Source organism: Phyllostomus discolor, chromosome 5 (genome assembly GCF_004126475.2).
Source record: "Phyllostomus discolor isolate MPI-MPIP mPhyDis1 chromosome 5, mPhyDis1.pri.v3, whole genome shotgun sequence".
Classification (NCBI taxonomy): Eukaryota; Metazoa; Chordata; class Mammalia; order Chiroptera; family Phyllostomidae; genus Phyllostomus; species Phyllostomus discolor.
Genome location: NC_040907.2, coordinates 126,444,185 through 126,466,156, shown reverse-complemented (window position 1 = coordinate 126,466,156; position 21,972 = coordinate 126,444,185). Strand labels below are relative to the sequence as shown.

At 47.9% G+C, this 21,972-nt stretch overlaps 1 protein-coding gene across 1 annotated transcript in view; it reads left to right on the top strand.

Moving 5' to 3' along the window:
- LOC114497169 (core histone macro-H2A.2) overlaps positions 1–21,433 on the top strand; it is a 53,406-nt gene extending 31,973 nt beyond the window's left edge. Inside the window, exons 3-9 of the mRNA XM_028512771.2 lie at positions 3,394–3,500; positions 7,829–8,026; positions 9,075–9,185; positions 10,651–10,750; positions 15,818–15,907; positions 19,634–19,808; positions 20,681–21,433. Of these exons, the coding sequence (XP_028368572.1) occupies positions 3,394–3,500; positions 7,829–8,026; positions 9,075–9,185; positions 10,651–10,750; positions 15,818–15,907; positions 19,634–19,808; positions 20,681–20,846 (947 nt within the window). The 3' untranslated portion in view covers positions 20,847–21,433. The remainder of the gene's footprint in view (positions 1–3,393; positions 3,501–7,828; positions 8,027–9,074; positions 9,186–10,650; positions 10,751–15,817; positions 15,908–19,633; positions 19,809–20,680) is intronic.
- The last annotated feature ends 539 nt before the right edge of the window (positions 21,434–21,972 follow it).

Genomic DNA, 21,972 nt, shown 5'->3' with positions numbered 1-21,972 from the left:
AAAAGGCCTACACAGAGCCCCAGGGGCACTGTCACCTAGTGGGCAAGTGTACGAGCAAGCAGGGGCCAGGGAAGGAGACAGGCTTGAAGGAGAGGCCACTCCGTGCCCTCTGTTCTAGCATTCCATTGAACGTAGTATTACCCATCTGCTGGGAGCTGGGATTTCCAGTGTTGATTCAAATTGTGTATGAAATTTGAGGACAATCTCTTCCAAAATAATGTGCATGGTGAGCTTTCCAACATCCTTTTTGGCTGCAGAAATTATTTTTTTACTACCAGATACTCAGCTGCATTCCAGATGGTTACTATTGCTGAAAGTGAGACTTCCAAGAAGTGAGAGGTTTGCTATGGACGTCTATAAACTTCCGTAGAAGTGTCCACCACTTAACAGAGTAATGATCTTCCTGCAGAATTTCCAATGAAACAAATGTGTGTTATATAATTCAGTTTTTCTACTGATTGCCAATAGAAGGATACTTGTGTTCCCAAGATCGATAAAGTCACTCAAGAATGTAGCAACTATAACATGGAAAAGATGTGAGAATGAATTCTCAGTGACGCAGTGCTTTTAATTATGGGAATCCCATATCAATATTTAACTCTAATGCTTATTTTATAGTTCAGAACAAATGCAACTCAATGCACTTGTCAGAAAGCATTTAAAAATATTAATAATGATTAATATTATTTCAAACATTTAAGTGGTGACATTTCTGTCCCAAGAAATGTTCAAATTAAACATTCATCAGAGAAAATAGCTCCTTGGTCTTAATTTTCTGTTGTGTATTATTAAGAAGTTTTCCTCTTCAAAGAAAAAAAAAAGCTCTACCTCCACTTTTGCTCTAGAGCACACAATCGAAATCTTCTTTCTGTACCTGATTTTAGAAGGGGTAGTGGTCCTGGCACTCAGCCACACGTGAGCCTCACCTTGTGCCTTGTGTTGTGCCATCTGCTGAGTCACTGCCTTTACTTTTCTGGGCTGCATTTGACTCCAGCAGATTTTCTTTCTGTGAATTTCATTCCTGTGCATCTGTCTGTCAAACTGAAAACAACCGACCTTCAGGGGCTTCTTGAAGGCTCCAAGAATGTAGGGCTTCCCATTAGCCCTGCTTCTCGTGTGACCACTAAGCTAATGAACTCTGGAGGGTGCTTACCTTCTTCCTCTAAATGCAGGTAATAACAGACACAGGAGAGTGATGATCAAGATGCTAAATTAAATTTGATTGCTCAGAAGCTTAAAATAGGAGGCTCCTTGGCCCCTACACCCATCTAGAAAAAAGGGTGAGTGGAGTGTGCCTTCCACCCAGGCATGGGGCCCCGGAGCTGAGCAAGTGCAGGGAACTCCTTTTTTAAATCCTCACTCAAGGATGACAGTTGATTTTAGAGAGGGAAAGAACCATCAGTGTGAGAGAGAAACATCAATCAGTGGCCTCCCGCACATGCCCTGATCAGGGATCGAACCCACAACCTTTTCGTGTGCGGGACGACACTCCAACCAACTGTGCCACCTGGTCAAGGCAGGAAACTCCTTTTTATTGCACGCAGTGGGAGGTGCACATTTTAACCTGGAGTCATGCAGCAAGCCCATGAGTGACAGCAGAATGACTATGTTTCCTCTGGATGGGTACACTTTTTAAGATAAAGGGCTGGGCAGCAGTCTGAATACAACAAATCAGATTACTATATAATAATTTCAAGTGCTCTGTCCCATGTCCCAGCAGATATATATGCTCATACCCCTCAAACGACAGTGCCCACTCCCCAATCTTTGATTCAGAAAACATGACCACTCCATAAAGGAATTGTTGGTAAACACAATATTCATTGCTTAATTACCTAGAAAGGATGTTGTAAGATGAATTTGCAGTGATTTAGCACTTTTCATTATGGAAATGCCACATAAATATTTAACTCTAATGCTTATTTTATTCTAATTTTTGTTAATTACATTTGCTTAGTTAATATGGCATACTTAATGCCAAGTTTTTATTTTATTGCCATGGATTTTATAAATGATGGCAATTTCATGTGCTAGTTTATTTGAAATTAGGTTAATTGTAAAGACAGAGAATCGCCTGTTAATTTGGGGGTTTAGTATTTATGCCATTGGAACAGCAAACCCCCACCACGCAGGCACACTCCTGAGCGAAGGGTGCACAGCAAACTTACACACAGACGCACCTGCACACAGTGTCTCCTCCCCGTGGCAGTGGAGCGCCTCCCTGGCGCACTGCCGTTAGCTTTGTAAAGGAAGAAGTCTTTCTCTGTAGGCTCATTCATACTTCTGAAGGCAGACAAGTGTGATTTAGCAGAACATCCTTCTAAAATTGAGGAAAAAGGAAAAATAACAAAACAGGAGGATGGAGAAAGCATACAGATGGTATAAAACAACTATATAGATTAAAATATTTTTGACTCAAAATCTTGGATAGAATGTGAAGTGGTTTTAGGAAAATTCTGCTCTATCACATTTACCAAATGACATGTTTGTTAAACTCGGGGCCATTAGTAGGTTCTGAAGGACATGTGGGAAACCCCTGAGTCCCAACCTACCTTCCTCCTCAGTTCTTCCCATCTACTTTCCTTTAGGACAAGAGGGACCTGGGGCATCAAGTGATGAGGAAAACGAGATTCTGCAACGGTTCCCAGTGGGTACCGAAGATAGACTTTACCTGCATCACTATGCTCTTCATAGATGGCCCTGCTGTCTGTAGGCTAAAAGAAGCTCAGGTCCTGTGTTAGGGTTTTGTTTTGGTCAAGATTAACTTCTGCCAACAGTGGCTGAAACAAGTTTAGTTCTCTTTCATACAAAAGAAATCTATAGAACATAGTCCAGGTTGATAAGGAAGCTCCACAGTCATAAGATACCTCTGTTCCTTCTATCTTGTTACTCTGTTATCCACAGCTTTTTTCCTCTTGGTCAAAGATGGCTGCTCAAATTCCAACCATCATGTCCTCAGTCCACCAGTAGAAAAGGAAGGAATACCATTCAACATGACTGCCTTTCATTAGCCAGAACTTAGTTGTATGACCACACTAATCAACAAGGGATGTTGGGGAAAACTGTCTTTATTTCTTCCTATGGATATAAGATCAGAAAAAAAAAATCAGAGGTCCATATACCAAGGACGATGGGGAAGAATTAATGTCAACTGATAACTGGGAGACTTTACTATAGGATCATATACCAGGTCTTATTAAAATATCTTACTTGTCTATGACCTGAATTCTTTTCAGCTTTCTGAATTTCTTTCCAGGCCTAGACAAAAATAACAAATGAATAAATGTGATCAAACTCAAAGACCATTCCCCGCACCCCCACACCCCAGAAAAAGCTTTAGAAAATTCAGGCCCCATTCTGTGATTACCTGTTAACTCCTCCTTGTAATTTCAGCGGAAATTCTAGAATTGGCTGGCAATGCAGCGAGGGACAACAAGAAGGCCCGGATAGCCCCGAGACACATCCTGCTGGCAGTTGCCAATGACGAGGAGCTCAATCAGGTATGTCTGCAGCATGGACACATGCCACCAAATGGATTTGCCAAACACACTATTGCACGTGGCTGTGGCTGGCTACAAATCATTCCTGCTACAGTTCCTAGTTGCATTTATACCAAAAAACTTTGATCATATAAGAGAAGAACGGATTCTGCTAGCTGTATTATTCAGCTTCAAAATGAAATTGCCTCTGGAATAGATCCCTTTGTATGTTCTGGGTCTGGTCAAACCTTCTTTTCCTCTTTCAAAGCAAGCTCGTGTGTTGCTGGGAAAGTGCAGTGCACATTTATTACTCTCTTCACAGTTTCTTCCCCCAAACTTTGTTGATGATGTATTCTGATGAGGGCAAGAGAACCCTTCTTCACGTATTAGAACCGACCTTTCATATTTTAGAACTGACTCCAAAGTGGAGTGAGTGCTCCCACCCACCCTCAAGGATGTGCAAGGTGGCAGGTCGATAGTATAAGAATTTTTGAAAAAGAGGATCCAAGATGGTGGAGGAGTAAATGGAAGCTACACTGCCTCCTCCCAGGACCAATCTGGAATTACAGCTAAATTGTAGAGAAATTATTTTGAATAACCAACTGAACACTAGCTGGACAGAAGCTTATAACCACGGACAGACAGAAGAAAACACTTCCCCACAATGTGACTGGGAGGGAGTGTGGAGGAGACTCAGAGGGCTGGCTGGGCTCCCACGGGTGGCAGCTGAAGAGCCAGAGGGATATTTCAGCAGCCAGGGGGATCCCCTTGAGAAGTGTGTGGTCTAAAACCCAAGCCCAGCCCCGCCGGCCTACAGCATCAGAGCCAGAAAGGAACCCAGATAACATCCAACTATGAAAAGCAGCAGGGTTTCTGTCTGCCAGGGAGAGACAAATAGAGACACAGAGTGCCTCTTAAAGGGCTAATGCACAAAATTTTGCAGCTATTTACTCTGGGCACCAGCAAAGGGAGAACAGACTGGACTAGAGACACTTGAGGAAAGTCTGGGGTTGTTGGCTCTGGGGAAAGAACTGAGGGAACTGCCACCAGGATCCAGGTGCTGAGTCATTCCCCACACTGCAGGGGCCATCTCTCTCAGGCAGAGCACTCCTGTCTGACTGGCATCAGGGGAAGCAATAGCCCCACCAGCAGGAATTACTCTGCCCCACCCTGGAGCTTAAGCCTGACTGCTGAGTATAGATTGATCAAATTAACAACTTATTGGCTTAGCAGCTGATTAGTTTAACATCTAAGGTGGAAAATACAAAGCAGACAAAATAGGAAGGCAAAGAAACAGAACTCAAATGAAAGAACAAGAGGATTTTCCAGAAGAACTAGAGGAAATGGAGGTAAGCAATTTCTCAGAGTTTAGAATTATGATTATAAGGACACTCAACAACAACAAAAAAGGACACTCACCAGCATGGAAAAAGACATAGAAATCATTAAAAAGGATCAGCCAGAAATAAAGAATGCGCTATCTGAGGTAAATAATACACTGGAAGGAATTAACAGTAGGTTAAATGAAGCAGAGGATCAAGTCAGTGTTTTGGAAGACAAGGTAGAAAAAAACAGGCAAAGCAGCAAAAAGAAAAAAGAATTTTAAAAATGACATCTTGGGGGTGCAGGGATTGAGCAAAAAAGAAAAGGACTCATAGATATTACAACAGAGTGGTGATTGCTGGGAGGAGGGGGACATAAAAGGACTAAATGGTAATGGAAAAACATAATAAAGATTATATATTTAAACAAAAAATGAAGAGAGCTTAAGAAACATCTTGGACAACATGAAGCATAACAACATCTGCATCATGGAAATACCAGGAGAAGAGTGTGAGCAAGGAATTGAGAACCTACTTGAAGAAATACTGACCAAAAACTTCCCTAATCTGGCGAAGGGAAATTTTGCACAAGTCCAGGAAGTTCAGAGAGTCCCAAACAAGTTGGACCCAAAGAGGCCTACACTGAGACACATCATAATTAAAATGACAAGACTTAAAGATAAGGAGAGAATCCAGAAAGCCACAGGAGGAAAGCAGGTAGTAACCTACAAAGGAGCACCAATTAGACTGTCATCTGATTATTAATCAGAAGTATTTTAGGACAGAAGGGAGTGGCGTGAAATATTCAAGGTGATGAAAAGCCAGGACCTACAACCAAGGCTACTTTACCCAACAAGGTTATCATTTAAAATTAAAGGAGGGCCCTGGCTGGTGTGGCTCAGCGGCTTGAGCACCAGCATGCAAACCAAAGGGTCGCTGGTGCGATTCCCAGTCAGTGCACATGCCTGGGTTGCAGGCCAGGTCAGGTCCCTAGTAGGGGACGCGAAAGAGGCAGCCACACATTGATGTTTCTCTCCCTCTCTTTCTCCTTCCTTTCCCCTCTGTCTAAAATAAATAAATAAAATCTTTTTTAAAAAATCAAAGGAGAAATAAGGAGCTTCCCAGACAAGAAAAAGCTAAAGGAGTTTGTTAACACCAAACCAGTACTGCAACAAATGGTAAAGAGCTTGGAAGAAGAAGAAATAGGAAGAAAGGAAGAGGAAGAAGAAGAAGAAGGAAGAGGAGGAGGAAGAACAAAAAGAGGGGAAAGAAGAAGAGAGAAAGAAAAAAAAAGAAAAACAGAGGAAAACAGCCTAACAATAAAATGGCACTTACATACGTATCTATCAATAATTACCTGAAATGTAAATGGCTTGAAAGCTGCAACCAAAAGACAGAGGGTAGCTGAATGGATAAGAAAACAAGACCCATGTGTACACTGCCTCCCAGAGATCCATTTCAGATCAAAAGACACACACAGACTGCAAGTAAAGGGTTGGAGGAAGAAATTTCATGCAAATGGAAAAGAAAAAAAACTGGGGTAGCAGAACTTATATCTGACAAAACAGACTTTATAACCAAGGCTGTAGTCAGAGACAAAGAAGGACACTGCATAATGATAAGGGAATGATCCAACAAGAGGATATAATCTTCGTAAATATTTATGCACCCAACACAGGAGTACCTAAATACGTAAAGCAAATCTTAATGGACATAAAAGGAGACAAAACACTAATTCAAAAGAACACAAGCACCCCTATGTTCAGTGCAGCGTTATTTACAATCACCAAGATATGGAAGCAGCCCAAGTGTCCATCAATAGATGAGTGGGTAAAACAACTATGGGATGTTTACACAATGGAATTCCACTTGGCCATAAAAAAGAAAATTTTATCCTTTCCAACAGTATGAATGGGCCTGGAGAACATTATACTAAGTGAAATAAGCCAGTCAGAGAAAGACACGTGCCATGTGGTTTCACTCATATGTGGAATCTAATGAACAAACTGAACCAACAAGCACAACAGAGACAGACCCATAGACAGAACAGATGACAGCTAGTGGTGGTGGGAGAGGTTAGCGGGTGGGGGGATTGAGCAGAAAGGAAAAAGGACTCATACGCATGGACAACAGTATGGCGACTGCTCAGGGGAGGGAGGTATATGGGGACTAAATGGTAATGGAAAAATTATAATAAACATTACATTTTTAAAAGGAATTTTAATTTTATTTATTTACTAATCTCATTTCCTCAAACTGTCTGTGGTAAAGTGATTCTTATTTCCAATCCATTGTGAGCTGATAATTTCGAAAAATATGATGAAAAATAATTACTAGAAAAATAAAATAATACAATCTACAAGCTCTCAGAGTTTTATTATTACATCCAATAGATATACAAGAACTCTGTCAATTTACTGTAAAGGTCTCTAGACTTCCTCGTGATTCCTGCCTTTGGCACAGATGGATACTGGGTGGTTGTGCACCAGCCTGGCTGCAGACCACACTCGGGGCATTGCCGCCCTGGGGTATGTAGAATGTGTCAGTGGAGTAGTACCTGCCCGTTAATTAAGGTAAACAGGCAGCAGGTGGCAGAGGCCTGGTCAAACAGACTTTACTGATGGACTACGTGATCAAAAGGGTGCAGGGACCACTGGTCTGCTGTTAACTGGGTCTAGTCCTCTCATTGACCTTTGAACCTTATTTTGTCAAGCTGTGCTCTCCATTGTGAAGCTCCTTACCCTCTATTATGTCTGGAATTCCAGAGTCCATCACTGGTTTCAACCTCTGTACCCTTTCATGTTTCTTTGCTGGTTTTGTTTCTGTGCAAGACCACAGGGGACCTTGGTAACTACAGAGACACGCTCTGCAATGGACATGGGGAAAGCCAATTAGAGTGTGTTTTGTGCAATTTCTTTGGGAACACAAAGACCAGAGTTAGACCTTGTTTTGCAAGTGGTTAGAATTGTATTAAATTCATAATTGGAAAGCTCTTAGCTGTCTGAACTTGCATGTTTCTTTCTTCAGCTGCTAAAAGGAGTGACCATTGCCAGTGGCGGCGTCCTGCCCAGAATTCACCCCGAACTGCTGGCCAAAAAACGAGGGACCAAAGGCAAGTCGGAAACTATCCTCTCCCCTCCCCCAGAGAAGAGAGGAAGGAAGGCCACGTCAGGCAAGAAGGGGGGCAAGAAATCCAAGGCTGCCAAACCACGGACGTCCAAAAAGGTGAGCCAGGGACTCTCTGAACAGGAGGAAAGTTGAACGTTCAAAAGATGAAGGTATAGCGGCATCTCCAAAGAACTGGGGCGTCTCCACAGCTTCGTGCCGGGAGAAAATGACACAAGTGTCTGTGGAGAGGAAGCAGCAGCCCTTGAGACACAGCCCAGGTCATCAGGCAGGGCTGCTGGTTTCCAAACCCCAAGTGTGGGTGGTTTCCATGTTTCCAGATCCCTTCCATTGTCCCCACTAAAATCTTATGTGAGAGCTAATAGCCTGGAACTCTGCCTTTCGTTTCTCCAGCACTCCGTGTTGCACACCAAAATATCTCTAGTCTCCCCTAGATACTCGCCTAAGTCCAGCCAGTGGGATTTCAGGTGTTCTGGATTACCTGATATGCTAAGTAGCTACAGCGCAGAGATGCCATTCACAGACCAATGCTTTCCCAAGCTGACCAGCACAGTAACCGCGATCCACGTGTGGCTGTTTTGATTTGAATTTAACTTAATTAAAACTAAATCAAATTCAAAATTCATTCCTCGGTTGCACCAGCTGAGTGCTCAATCACACTGAGCAGCACAGATGCAGGACAGTCCCATGATCACGGGAGACTCTACTGGACAGCGCAGCTTGTGAGTTCCCACCCACAGACCTCTGTGACAACACAGAGATTATATAAGAGCTCAACGCACTGCCACAGTGCCCCAGGGAAACCCCAGGGGAAGGGGGGTTGAGTAGTGTGCCAGAATGACCCCACTTGGTTCTGATGCTTGTCATCATAAAGGGCTAGGCATCGAAAACAGCAAGAACAACCTACCTGTCCAGGTGTGAGTGAGGACTACAGACACTGAACCCTTGAACCCTTGAACCCTTTTGGCAGCACCCTTTTCTTTCCCTTATATTGCTGTCCCTCGCTTCTCCACTGAGAACAGCAGCACATATGTCTGACCACTGCCCTCACATCCACGTCGGTAGGAGCCATGGGAAGGGCTTTGTCAGGCCAATTTGGGCTTCTTCCAAATGATTCCACATCTGTCCCTCTGATTTCTACCCACAGTCCAAACCAAAGGACAGCGACAAAGAAGGAACTTCAAATTCCACCTCTGAAGATGGGCCAGGGGATGGATTCACCATCCTCTCTTCCAAGAGCCTTGTTCTAGGGCAGAAGGTAATAAAGAGGATTGTGCCGGCTGCAGTAAAACATGACTGGTTATTTTTATAACCTACCATTTACAAGCAATGATGCCTCCCTTCAGTGCCTGGCTCCCCTAATCCAATTTTCACTCTGGCCTTGAATTAGTCCTTTTTAAACTAAAGAGCAAGGGCAGTGTCTGTGTTGTGAGGGCAAACAGGCTCTGTAGTGCTGAGCATTGTTCATGCTGACGCTGGTCAGCCTAGAGATTCCGTCTGGACCGCAGAGAGGATGGCACTACCGGCTTGCTGAACATCCCCCTGCCCCTCGCTCTCCCTCACAGCTAACTTTCTCAAACAGGCTTTGGGAGGTCTGCCTTACATGATTCAATGTAATTTATCAAAGAAAGAAACTAGAAATATGTTTCCTGAAAACCCTTGGTGTTAGAAATGAATTATTTGCCAATAATTTAGTCTGCCCGCCTTTCCCGGTGGCAGGAAGAAAACAAACAGGGCTAGAGATTTGAATGGTCTCCAGCACAACAGAGGCCCAGCCAGACATGCAAATAATTCATTCCCACAACATCAAAGTTTACCAAGCAGACAATTTATCTATCAACTCAACTGGGGCTGCAATAAGATCCACAAGGAAACAGTTAATCAAATCCCTGGTCGTTGAATGTTCGCAGCCTGGCAACAACAGAGTGTGATCTTCTCTCGAAGCAATTGGGAAGAGCATGTTAGAAGAAGAGCGCAATGTGGCAGGTCCCTAATTCATCACTGATGAAAGCCAGGAGCAAAGAGATAGAATTTATGTCCCCTCTAGGGGCCACCCATAGTTACATGATAATTAGCTTTCTCTCACTACTCTAGGAGAACATGAAGTTCTTACTCACGTGGGGAGACGTGGATAATGCCTTCACTGTGCTAAGCTATGAGCATATAGGGCGGCGCTTCACAAGTGCAGCCCCAACAATGTGGTCCCGTGAAGGCAAGGTGGCCAGACGTAGGCAAGTCACGGTCCTGGAGCCCATTACTTCTCAAACAAGGCTGTCAGCTCTGTGTCCCCGCTTCAAAGCTCTGTGCTGCTCCAGGAAAGGTGCAGGGAGCAGAGGCAGAGGAGAGAGCACACTCCAGGCTTCCCTTGCAAGAGCTACTCAGAGAATATGTCACCAGACACCAAGGCTGCCTGGACTGGGAATCAAGGACACGGGCTATAGGGAAAGGAGAAGGGGGGTCCCATTTCTGCCCCTGGAAGAGGAGGAGATTTGTTGCATGCTGCTACTACCTTCAGAGTGAAAATCAAATCCACTGAGCTCAGAAGAGCCCAGTGAAAACCAAACGCCTGGGAAATGTGAGACGGTTTCTCCAGGTGCAGCCCTTGCTGTTGACAGTCAGTATTAATGATTGGGAGAATGAACAGAAACAATGTAAAATATGAAGATTTTCAACAGGATTTCATTTTTCCCACACTCTCCCTCCATCTTTTCTTCCAAACACAGCTGTCCCTGACCCAGAGTGACATCAGCCACATTGGCTCCATGAGAGTGGAGGGCATCGTCCACCCAACCACAGCCGAAATCGACCTCAAGGAAGATATAGGTAAGGTCCTGAGACTTTGGTAGTGGTGCCATCAGGCAGCTGTGGAGGATATTGGCCAGCAGTATCCATCTTGGCTGCGGATGCTCGTCAAAACACGAGAAAAACATACACAGACACAACCAGGTCCTGTGGGGAAATAGGGACAGAAGGGCCACTCTCTCTCATGGAGAGTGCGCCTTATCCATTCCCAAGCAGATTTTTATTGAGAATACAGACTTAGTTTGTGGATTCACAGTCTGGCAGAAAAGATAAAAAGAAGTAGGTGACTTACAAAGGTGCAGACAGAACTCCTGCTGTGATTCTGGGCAGAGATTGGAGTTTTAACATATGAAAGGACTACAGGTTCCAAAGGTTTCCTGTCTGTGCCTTTAAATTCCAAGTTAATAACATCCTCCAGCAAACAGATCTCACAGGATCTTGCATATTATATGTCCCAGGGCTGATTACCCCAGGGGTCCGCCATTTCTGTCCTGGGCTGCACCGCCCTGCAGGCCTGAGTTAACAGAGAAGACAAAGGCAGCCAGGAGACTTGGATTTCTCACAAGGACTCAGGCTTTGACAAAGCCGAGGGGGCGCGTGTTAATGCCATCACCCCTTCTTACCCACAGGCCCAAGTCTCTTCCCTTAGGGCATTCCGGCGTTGTCTTAGGTTCATTCTCTTTCTTAGAGAATTGTTACCTGTCATTGATTGCCGATCATGCCAGGAAAATAAGTGTTGTCTCCTTAGTGGCTTCTGGTCCGGAGGTCTTTCACTCAGCCTAAGTCACGGGGGTTACAGCTTCCCGAGACCAGGCAGGGTGGTCCCCAACAGACAGCCCGCTGTTTGGGTAAGTTCTTGTGAAGCTGGCCATTGTCATCTAGATGTGCACTGCTTGGCATACTGTGTCAGACGCCGCTGTGTGTGTAGCTGAATAGCATGCCTGGAGAGCAACTCATTTTTTTTAAATCTGCATGTATTCTTGAAATTTTTATTGAAGTGCTATATAAAAACAGATCATTGGTGCACAGCTTGGTGAATATTTCTCAAAGCGAATACATCTTCGTAACCAGCACCTTGCTCGTGAGGCAGATCCTTACCGACGCCTCGGAAGTGCCCCTCCACCCCACTCACGGTTGCCATTCCCTCCACGGCGAACACTGTCTTGTTCTCTAAAGCATCGATAGTGTCATCTGTCTTAGAGTTTATGTAAATGAAATCATGCAGTATGTCTTCTTTTGTTCTGGCTCCTTTCGCTCAACTCCGTATTTGTGACATCCGCCCATGCTGTTGAAGCCAATTCGTTCATTTTCTTTGCTGTGTAGTGTTCCACTGTGGGAACATTCCACAATGTGTGGGTCTGTTCTACCATTGGTGGCATTTGGGGAGTTTCCAGTTTAGACAATAATGAGGAATACTGCTAGAAACATTGTTGTGCATGTTCTGGGTAAAACTCTACTGATGTTTTAAGCGTACGCAGTGAGAACACCATTGGTAAAAAGGAGACAGGCGTCTAGGAAAAGTTAGCTGTCTTTAAGGTGGGGGTGGGACCAGGCTCAGTAGAAGAGCTGGGGAAGGTAAGCTATCACGGGCACTAGAAATACTGCAGTAGCAGACTAAGTGATCACCATCTTAGCCATTTCACAAGACAGGAGTGCCTTACACTCTCCATTGAAAGAGTGAAGTGAGCAAAGGAAGGCCTTTGTCTCTGGGCTGCAGGGCTCCCTTCTGAGATGGGTGATTACAGGCAGTTTCTAGTAGTTCAGCCCCGGATGGCGGCCCCAGGGGCCCCAGCTGCTGGGCTCACTATTCCCCCCTTGGCAGCAGGAGCCACTTGCTTTGCAGAAAAGGGGGTAGGGCAGCACTGGGGAGGGGGCAACTCCTTACAGAGAAGCAGGACTGCTCCGGCACAGAAACAGAGGTGGTGAAAATGCCTGCCTCACTGTTCAAACCCAGCTCTGGCCCTACCGACACCAACGCCCCATCTCCCGGGAAGGACGCCCTCAAGGCTTTGATCTCCAGCTCTGTTTGGAGGTGTGTCCTAGCTTCTCACAAGCAAAACGAGTGACAGTGTCCTACTTTATTATTTGCATAGTTTGCATATTTATTTTAGGAAAACTAGAGATATTCCAGTTCTTAAGTGGCAGGGTGGTAGCAGAATAGAAAGAGTGCTGGTGTGGGAGGGAAGCCGGCGTTCAGACCCCAACGGCGGAGCTTCTGGAGGCAGTCTGCGCCAGTGGCTTTTGCAACTCACCTCCTACCTCTGAGACTTTAAGCAGGTTTCTGAGCACTCTGCACCTCTGTTCCCTCACCTGTCGGCGCAGGCGACTGTAGTTCCTGACTCATGGGGGTGCTGTGCAGATCAAATAAGATAACACATGGATGGTGCTTCACACAGTGCTGGGCCCAGAAGCGTTTGATGAACGACGGTCTCTGTGTCGTTGCGGTGCCATCAGAGGGGGCCTCCCACCGTGTTCCAGTCTCTGCCACCAGCACCCAACTCAGCAACTCCATGCAATGAGACCCTCATTCATTCCTTCTAAACACCATTTGCTATGACAGAAAAGTTCAGGCAGACGTAAACATAGCAGAAGAGCACAATGAAACCCCAGGCACCCGACTGCAGAAATCACCGACCTGTGACCAAGTGTGTTGCAGCTCTGCCCCCATGTCCACCCCTCCAAGCGTCATGGTGTTCTGTCTGTGCATACTTCAGAGTGATTCGGGCTAGTTCTCAGCAATGCAGCCGCAATACTGTATCACAACCAGAACTTTTAAGTTAATACCAAGTATCAGTGTTCAAATTCCAGTTGCATCATAAATGTCAATTAATTTTTTAAAATTTGTTAATTTGATTCAGGATCCAAATAGCCCACACATCACAATTGGATAAGTCTCTTAAGTCTCTTGTAGCCCATAATTGCCCCTTCCGAGATCTCTCTCTCTCTCTCTCTCTCTCTCTCTCTCTCATTGTTTTTGCAACTTATTTGTGGAGGAAGACAGGCTACGGCCCAGACTTTGTGGCTTGCATACTCCTGGTGTCCTTAAATATGTTTCTTCTCTGTCTTGCTCATAAGCTGGGAGTTGATCTAGAGGCTTAATAAGATTCAGGTTCACAGACTTGGACAAGATGACTCGGTCAGTGACAGAATGTTCGTCCACCAGGGGCACACGATGCCTGGTTGGTTGGTTGTCTCTCGTCGATGCTCCGTCTCTGGGTTTGTCCATTCGTCAGGGGCAACAAAGTGGACGTGCTCTAATTCCAGCATTCTTTCCTCCTGTCCTCACTGGAGTACTCCCACAGAGGGCAAGTCCCTCATCAGAAGTCCTTGGGGAAGGGGATGGACTCACCTTGCCTTTCGCACATTCCCATCTGGCCCCTGACCTGAGTGCAGCGTGCAGCAGTGCAGACCCACTTCCCCCGCTTTCAGCAGGAACGTGGCGACAGGCTTCCATGCCCCAGCAGGTCAGCACAGCCAGGGGTCTGAGGGCCCGAAAGGAGAGGTAGAGGCACCGGGGATAGCCTGTGATCACTGTGCCCAAATTGTGTCATTGAAACTCAAGTACATTCATGAAGAAATCCCCTTCCCACCCCCTCCACAGCGAAGAGCGGCTGCTGGAATGGCATTTCCCTGACTGACGTGCCCTGTGGCTCTCCAGACACACTTGAGTGTGCGAATGTGGAGCAGGGAGGTGCCCTCATCCAGCTTCTAGGGGGGCCTGTGAATTCAAAATAATAACTACTAATAATATAGAGAGAGAGTTGAGACTTGCCCCAGACATCCAGATCACCAAATTCAGAAGAAGATGGACATACACGAGGGGAAATACCTTGTCTCCCGCCGAGAGCAGCCATCATCCTGGCCTGGACAAAGCACCCATGGGTCTCAGAGGCACACAGCTCGGGTTCCCAGCAGGTGAGACGTAGGCTCCTGCCATCTGCTGGGGGCCCCACCTGGCCTCTGCAGAAGTGCAGCTCTGAAATATTGAGTAGGGAATTGTCCCAATGTCCAAGACGCGAAGGATCTCCCAGTGGAGATCTGCATTTTTCAATGGAAAAAGCTCTGCATCTTTCCATTGAAAATCAAGGCCCGCACTGGGGAGTAGCATTCCAGGGCCTGCCTGTCCTTTGACCCCAAGGACTTACAACACATTGGTAGTGGTGACAGGGGAACAGGACCCCAGTACTCTACCCAAGGTTTCTGCTGAGCCATCGGTCACCTCAGGCCTGGGCTCACCATTGTGGCTGTGTCCCCTGGAGGCACTGTGGCTCTGGGACCAGGTTTATAAACTGGCGACAGGAGGGTCTGTGAACAGCTCCCCAGTATGGGGTGCTGCCATCAAATCAAGACACTGGATTTAACTGACACAATAGGGACTGAGCCCAGAGAACAGAACCCTAGAGCCTCACTTCTTTAATATAAAATCACCTTCAGGATTCACATCATGAGACAATTTCGGCCAAATCACCCCCTAAAAAAGTTCTTTAAGAGCTTATTACAGACCCTGGCCGGGCAGTGCAGTTGGTGACAGCGCCATCCCGACACACCAAAGCTGGTGGGTCCAGTCTCTGCCAGGGCACATGCAAGAATCAGCCGGTCAATGCTTTCATAAGTGGAACGACAAATCCATGTTTCCCTCTCTCTAAAAATCAGTAAGTTAAAGAAAACTAAAGCTCTGGCCAGGTGTCTCAGTCAGTAGGAGCATCAGCCTGTACACAAAAAGGTTGCAGGTTCAATCCCCAGTTGGGGCACGTACAGGAGAGGTAAGCAATCCATGTTTCTCTCTCCCTGTGTCTTCCTCCCTTGTTCTCTCTCTCAAATCAATTTTTTTAAAAAAATTCTCAGATGAGGCTTAAAAAATAAAAATTAAATAAAGAGTTTGTTAGAATCTAAGTCCTGATGCATAGAAGCCAGAGGCTCCGCCCCCTGTGCCCACTGGCTGACCTGGGTTTCAGCTGCAAAGTTTTATCCCAGCTTTCTAAGTATGGTTTGGTTGTTTTTTCTGACCTAGTAAAAGTATGTCAAACAGTGTAATCAGTGACACTGAAAAGGACAACCACAGTGACTTCCCCTTGTTCTCCTGCACAGGGAAGGCCTTGGAGAAGGCTGGGGGGAAGGAGTTCCTGGACACGGTGAAGGAGCTCCGCAAGTCCCAGGGCCCTTTGGAAGTCGCTGAAGGTGAGTGAGGAGCTGGGCCCGTGTTCCCAGCACAGCCTCCCCCCGTCCCTCTCCAGCATTACCTGCTTCTCACTCGATCCTTTGCAAAACAAACTATGCCATAACTGATCAGAAAGCTATTTTTTTTTATTTGAGCAGCCCCACGTCCATCATTTCATATGCCTTGGAGGCTGTAAAATATCCAGATAGTTCCAGTCATTTTGCATCAGGTCACCCAGAAAAGGTCTGAAGCTATTGGGTAACTTTATTTCAAGCAGTCATTCTTCTCCCTCTCTCCCTGGCAGCTAGCTACCAGTCTGCCTCTGTCTCTATGACTTTGCCTGTTCTGGACACGTCATATAAACGGACTCTACAACATGGGACCTCTTGTGTCTGACTTCTTTCGCATAACAGTTTCTTTGAGGTCCGTCATATGGTAGCATGTATCAGAACCTCATTCCTTTCCATGGCTGCATAATATTCCATTTTGCCGACCCAGTCATCACTTGGGTTGTCTCCACCTTTAGCTATTATGAATAGAACTGCTATAAGTGTTTGTGCACAAGTTTTGTTTGAACACCTGTTTTTAAAATTGTTGGTCATTTTTTGACGTGCGGGTCCAACTGCAGATCTGTGTGCCAGCACGTGCCACCCCCAGTGACCATCTGGTCGGTGCCAGGAGCTGCCCTGGTGCTGGGGCTCCAGAGACATTGAATCCCACTCCTTCCCTCCAGCCCTGGACAGTCTGGGAGGAAAGACAGACACCCTGGTGGGGCAGAGAGAGACAGCAGAGCTCGCCCTCTGCCTGGGGTGGGGGGAGAAAGCGGGCTCCACGAGGGAATGAGACCCACTTGAGGGCAGGCACGTCATGGCCATAAGGCTGGCAGGGAGCAGCAGGTAGAGGGAGACCCTGTGTAGACAATAGGGACATCTCTGAAAGTTTGAGCCAGGGACGGTCATGATCAGATTGGGTGGCTGGAGGAGTAATGGGGGCTCCCAGACAAGAAGGTGTGTGAGCCCACACTTCCCAGTCTGAATGTCGCCATTCCCCATACATACAGCAATGATAAATTTTTTTTAAACTTCAAGACAGAGCCACACTGAAATATGAGACAGACGTACATGTGGGCAGGCATAGGAGAGCGTGTGGCGGCCACAGGGCAAGGTCTAAGCTCCATGTTGGGCTCCAGGTGTGGAAATAGGTAGGCCGTCTGGAGGATGACTCTTACGGGGCCGTGAGACCCAGTCGCCTCACCCCCAGGGGGAGTCAAAGCCCGACTCGGAGCTGAAAGCGAGGGCTCAGTAAGCCTCCCATGATCTTCGCCTCCTGCTGCCGCCCGGGACTGTGGCTTGTGTGAAATCAGTTCCCTGGGGGAGCCAGTGGGGGCAGGGAGCCCCTCACCCAGGCCACGCTGCCCACTGGCTCGATGTCTGGACTTACCATACCCCTGCATCACTGTGAGACAGAGCCCTGAATCGGCCATGAAAGACTGGACCTGGACAGGGTCCCGGGGGGTCCGGGGGAGGCACCCAGCAAACTGCCCGTCAGGGTGGGAAGGCGAGGAAAACACAGCAGCTCTGCATGGAATGAATGGGGGGCCCCAGTACGCTTCCAGAGATCCAGAGGCAGAGAACAGAAGGAAGAGAAACAGTATTTTAAAAAATTACGGATGAGAATTTTCCAGAATGAAACCCTTAGGTTGAACGAGTCCTTAGGTTGAAAATATTGAGTATAATAAATGAAAATCGTGGTGACACTTCAGAAATTCAAAACTCAAGAGAAAACGGAAAAGCAGCCCATGAGAAAAGGCAGACTGTTTGTGAGGGCCGTCCCCTGACAGCAGGCTTCCCGTCCACAACCGAGGTCGCTGCCTGGAAACGGGAAAGAAATGTTTCCCGAGCACTTGAGGGGAAAGACTGTCAACCAAGGATTCGCACACATTACTTTGTTAATATTCAAGAGGAAAGGCAAAGGATGCACGATTTCAGACTTTCGAGAGCTGAGAGTCAAGAGCCCCCAGGCCCTCACCGAAAGGGCCACTGGAGGCCTCACTGTGAGGGGGAAGCAAGTGCACTTGGGAGACGGCTGCCCGGAATGGCCGTGCGCTAAGAAATGGTCCACGTCTGTCAGGTCTGCGTCTCCGCGGCCTGGGAGCGGTGTCTCCCTGGGAAGAAGGGGCTGCCGGGATGAGTCTGAAAAAGTTCTAACACCGTATTCCCTCTAGTTTCAAACACCGTCACTTTAAGACAGGCCCTGTTGTACATTCCATCAAGAAAGAATAGATTTCCCAGACGGGGTGTCTAGTAGCAGACCCCACATAAAGCCAGAACACATTCAGTTTAAGAGCAAGCAAGACATGAACCCACCATGCACAAAGGGCAGCAGGCATGGATCTTGACCTTGGCATTGGGTTAAGCAAAGGGGAAAAAGCCTCACTAGAGAGTCTGAACCATGAGCCGGTACTCCCGCAGATTTGCAGCCAGACCCAGCGCAACCCACAAACCTCCCTCGGGGAAGTCGGGAGGTGTGGCCTTGGTTTGGTAGTGTCCCCAGGTGACACAGGAGCAAGTGCAACTTCTGCAACTTGTCTCTGAGAGAACTCAGCTCGGTCCAGGCTGGCGGTGGTTGTGAGGCGCACCCTGATTTCCACCAGGAAGCTGGGCGGGACGGCGGCGTGGGAGGCAGTATGGAGATGAAGCAGACAGGCCTGGGATGAGGCGAAGCTGGGGAAACCGGCTGGCATTCCCATGACAAAGGCGGGGAAGGGGGGCCGTGTTTCCAGAGTGAGTGGTTTCACTGGGTGCATGTTGGACCTAGGGCCCACGTCACAAGCCATGTGAGCGCCTTCTCCCCCCAGGTTCCTCAGGTGGTCGAAAAGACCACCACTGTCTGAGGGAGTGCATGGCCAAGTCCGTGGCCCCCGACTCACAGAGGACCCTAGTCACCAGCACACGGCGGTCCCAGACCTGCTGAGTCAGGATCTCGGGGTGCGGGGTGGAGGTGTCTATTTGTTAAAAGTCTAAAAACCGTTGTATTAGTTTCCCATCATTACCATAACAAATCACCACAAATGCTGTGGCTTCAAACAACAGATTTATTCTCTTATGAGTTCTCAAAGTCAGAAGTCTACAAGCAGTTTTTCAAAAACTAAAATCAAGGTGCTGGCAGAGCTGGCTCCTCCTGGAGAAGCTGCTCCTGCCGGCACTGGGTGGCAGCGTCCCTTGGCTCACGCATGGTCTGCCCCATGTCTGCTTCGTCGTCACTTGTCTTCTCCCACCTTGACCTCCCTGCCTCCCTCTTAAAGGGTTATCTCTCCATCTCAAAATTCCTCACCGAGTCACACCTGCAAAGTCCCGGTTCCAGGGACGAGGGGGCGCCCATTTCGGGGAGGCCATGCCTCAGCCCACCACAGCCGCCAGAGATGATCCTGCTGTGCACCTTCGAGTGGGAACCATGGGTAACAGGTAGCCCAACCTGGTGACTAGGTGGCAGGCCACGTGAAAGTCACATGCTGTCACATCCACTTTAAAAGAAGCTTGTGCCTGCCGTCCAAAGCAATCCCAACATGGCTGCTGCTCTCTGTAAACATCCGGTCCCCATGGAAAGCACAGAATTTGTCTGGTCAACTCCTCTATCTCCTCCTTGTCCCCCACACACCTAACAGGTACATGTGGGGTTCGGCCTAATCCTCTGGCTTAAGGTGAAGACTAGGAAATAACCTGCAGCGTTTCTCTCCCATGTCCCAGCTGCCGTCAGCCAATCCAGCGGACTTGCAGCCAAATTTGTCATCCACTGTCACATCCCTCAGTGGGGCTCCGACAAATGTGAAGAGCAGCTTGAAGAGACCATCAAAAACTGCCTGTCCGCAGCAGAGGACAAGAAGCTCAAGTCCGTGGCCTTCCCTCCCTTCCCCAGTGGCAGGTAAGAGGCACTTCTCCGGGAGGGCGGGGGAGGCGCTGAGTCCAGCCGTCTCCCTGGGGGCCAGCACTCTCCCACTTACCCACACCTGGCCATTCCCGATGACATGGCCAAGGGCTGCCAGCACAGCCAAGCATGCTGACCAGGAGATAGGGCAAGAAACCCAGCTCCATCCTTCGAAGCACTCAGAGAGAGACAGCAGGGAGGAGCGAGAGGCAAGTTCTTCGAGAGTTCAAAGCCCACATCCCCACCAACTGTCCCCGTCCAGCACACACGACCAGAAAACAGCTCGGCAGCAGCAACACCCCCCCACCCCATGTTAGAGTCTCAGACCCACCCAACGCCCACGGCCTCAGAATCCCTGGGGATTCCAGTGCTCCTCCGGGGGCCGGGGGGGGGGGGGGGGGGCGGAGACTGAGGCTGTGCCACGCACACCCAGAGAAATGAAAGCCTGTCACCTAGGGTTTGCTTTCAGGGGTTAGGAGCTAACAAAACTTGTATGTGCTTTTTTGAAGGCCAGGTATTTGAAATGCTGAATGGTGTTTTTAAAACCAAACTTGACTTAAGTCAGGCTACAGATTCAAGCACAGGGCACCGCTCACCAGCCAGCCCTCTGACCTTGGCTAAACTGAGGCCGTGTGGCACCCGTAGAGTGGGGATGTGAGTCCCCCACTTGGGGCCCCCAGGCTGTCCCTCTGACTGGCACTGAAGGAGCTCACACATGGACCAGCCGGCACATGGCGAGCCCCCATGCGATAGAAGCCGGGGCCCAGTGCCAGGATAAGAAGGGCCCACAGAGCCACCACCCTGAGCTGAGTTACCCCATGGGTCCCGGCGACCGAAGTGACATAGGCTGTTCTCTTCCTTTGGCACAGAAACTGCTTCCCCAAACAGACGGCCGCCCAGGTGACCCTCAAAGCCATCTCGGCCCACTTTGACGACTCGAGCGCATCCTCGCTCAAGAATGTCTACTTCCTCCTCTTCGACAGCGAGAGCATCGGCATCTACGTGCAGGAGATGGCCAAGCTCGACACCAAGTAGCCGCCGTGGCCACACTGTCCAGTGGCAGCTGGAGGAGGATCCAAGTCACAGGAGCGGGTTTTATTTTTAAAAGGAGAGAGGAAGGGCGATGCGGGGGAGCGCTGGGCGGCTGAAGGGAAGCGGGTGGCAGAGGCTGCGGGAGCAGGTCCCGCCGTGGAAGGAGCCCTCTGCGTTTTATATTCTCGTTAAAAAGAGCCTCAGTCCTAAAAACCAGGTCTCCGTGAGGAGTTCTTTCCATGTGTTTTCTTCCTATTGTTTTAGAACTTTTTTTAAAAACAGACTTCATTTTAGATTTATAGCATTGACTTTTACACACAAAAAAAAATCCTTTCAAAATTCTTAAGTCTTGTTTCTCCTTTTTGCAAGGGAGGAGGGCGCGGCCGTGACTCGGGCCGCGCTGGCTGGCTGTACTGAGTGGCGGGGAGAAGAGCAGTAGAAGGCATCTCACTGGTGCTTATTTTCTGTTTTAGTGCCCCCACCCTCACCCCTGTAATATCTGTAACTACTCTTAAAAAGGTTTTGCTTCAGGCTTTTTTCTGTTTTGTTTTGTTTTTTAAAGAAAAAGAAAATGAAAGAAAAAAAATAAAGCATCCAGTGTCTTTCTTACAACATACTCTTTATTGCAACATTTTCGTCAGTTTGGAAAACTGTCCCCATGGGTGGACACATCTAGAATGTTATAAATAGAACAAGGCCTGTCTCTCACCGGCTGAGAGTCCCGCCATGCGACGCCCCAGGTCAGACAGCACGAAATGGCCTGTCTCTCAGGCAGCAGCAGGGCCTGGCCGGCCTTGGTCCACAGGAACACAGCCCTGGGCGAAGCTCCGGAGGGATTGCCAGGCTTTGGGAGAGAGACACATGTCCCACTCGGGCCCAGGCCACAGCCCCAATGGGATGGACTGAGAACCCCAGTGAGACTGGTGTCCAAGGACTCTGGCCAAGTAGCCAGAGACCCCCATCAAAAGCAGACAGGGAGGGGCAAGTGGGCAGGGCAGAACCCGAGTGTATCCAAATGAATTTGTCAACCACTAGGGTCATAGAGACTTAACTTCATGTGGTCCAGAATAGGCTCCCCCAGACTAAAAGTTCTCTCCCAAATAGAAGAGCCATTTATATACCTTAACAG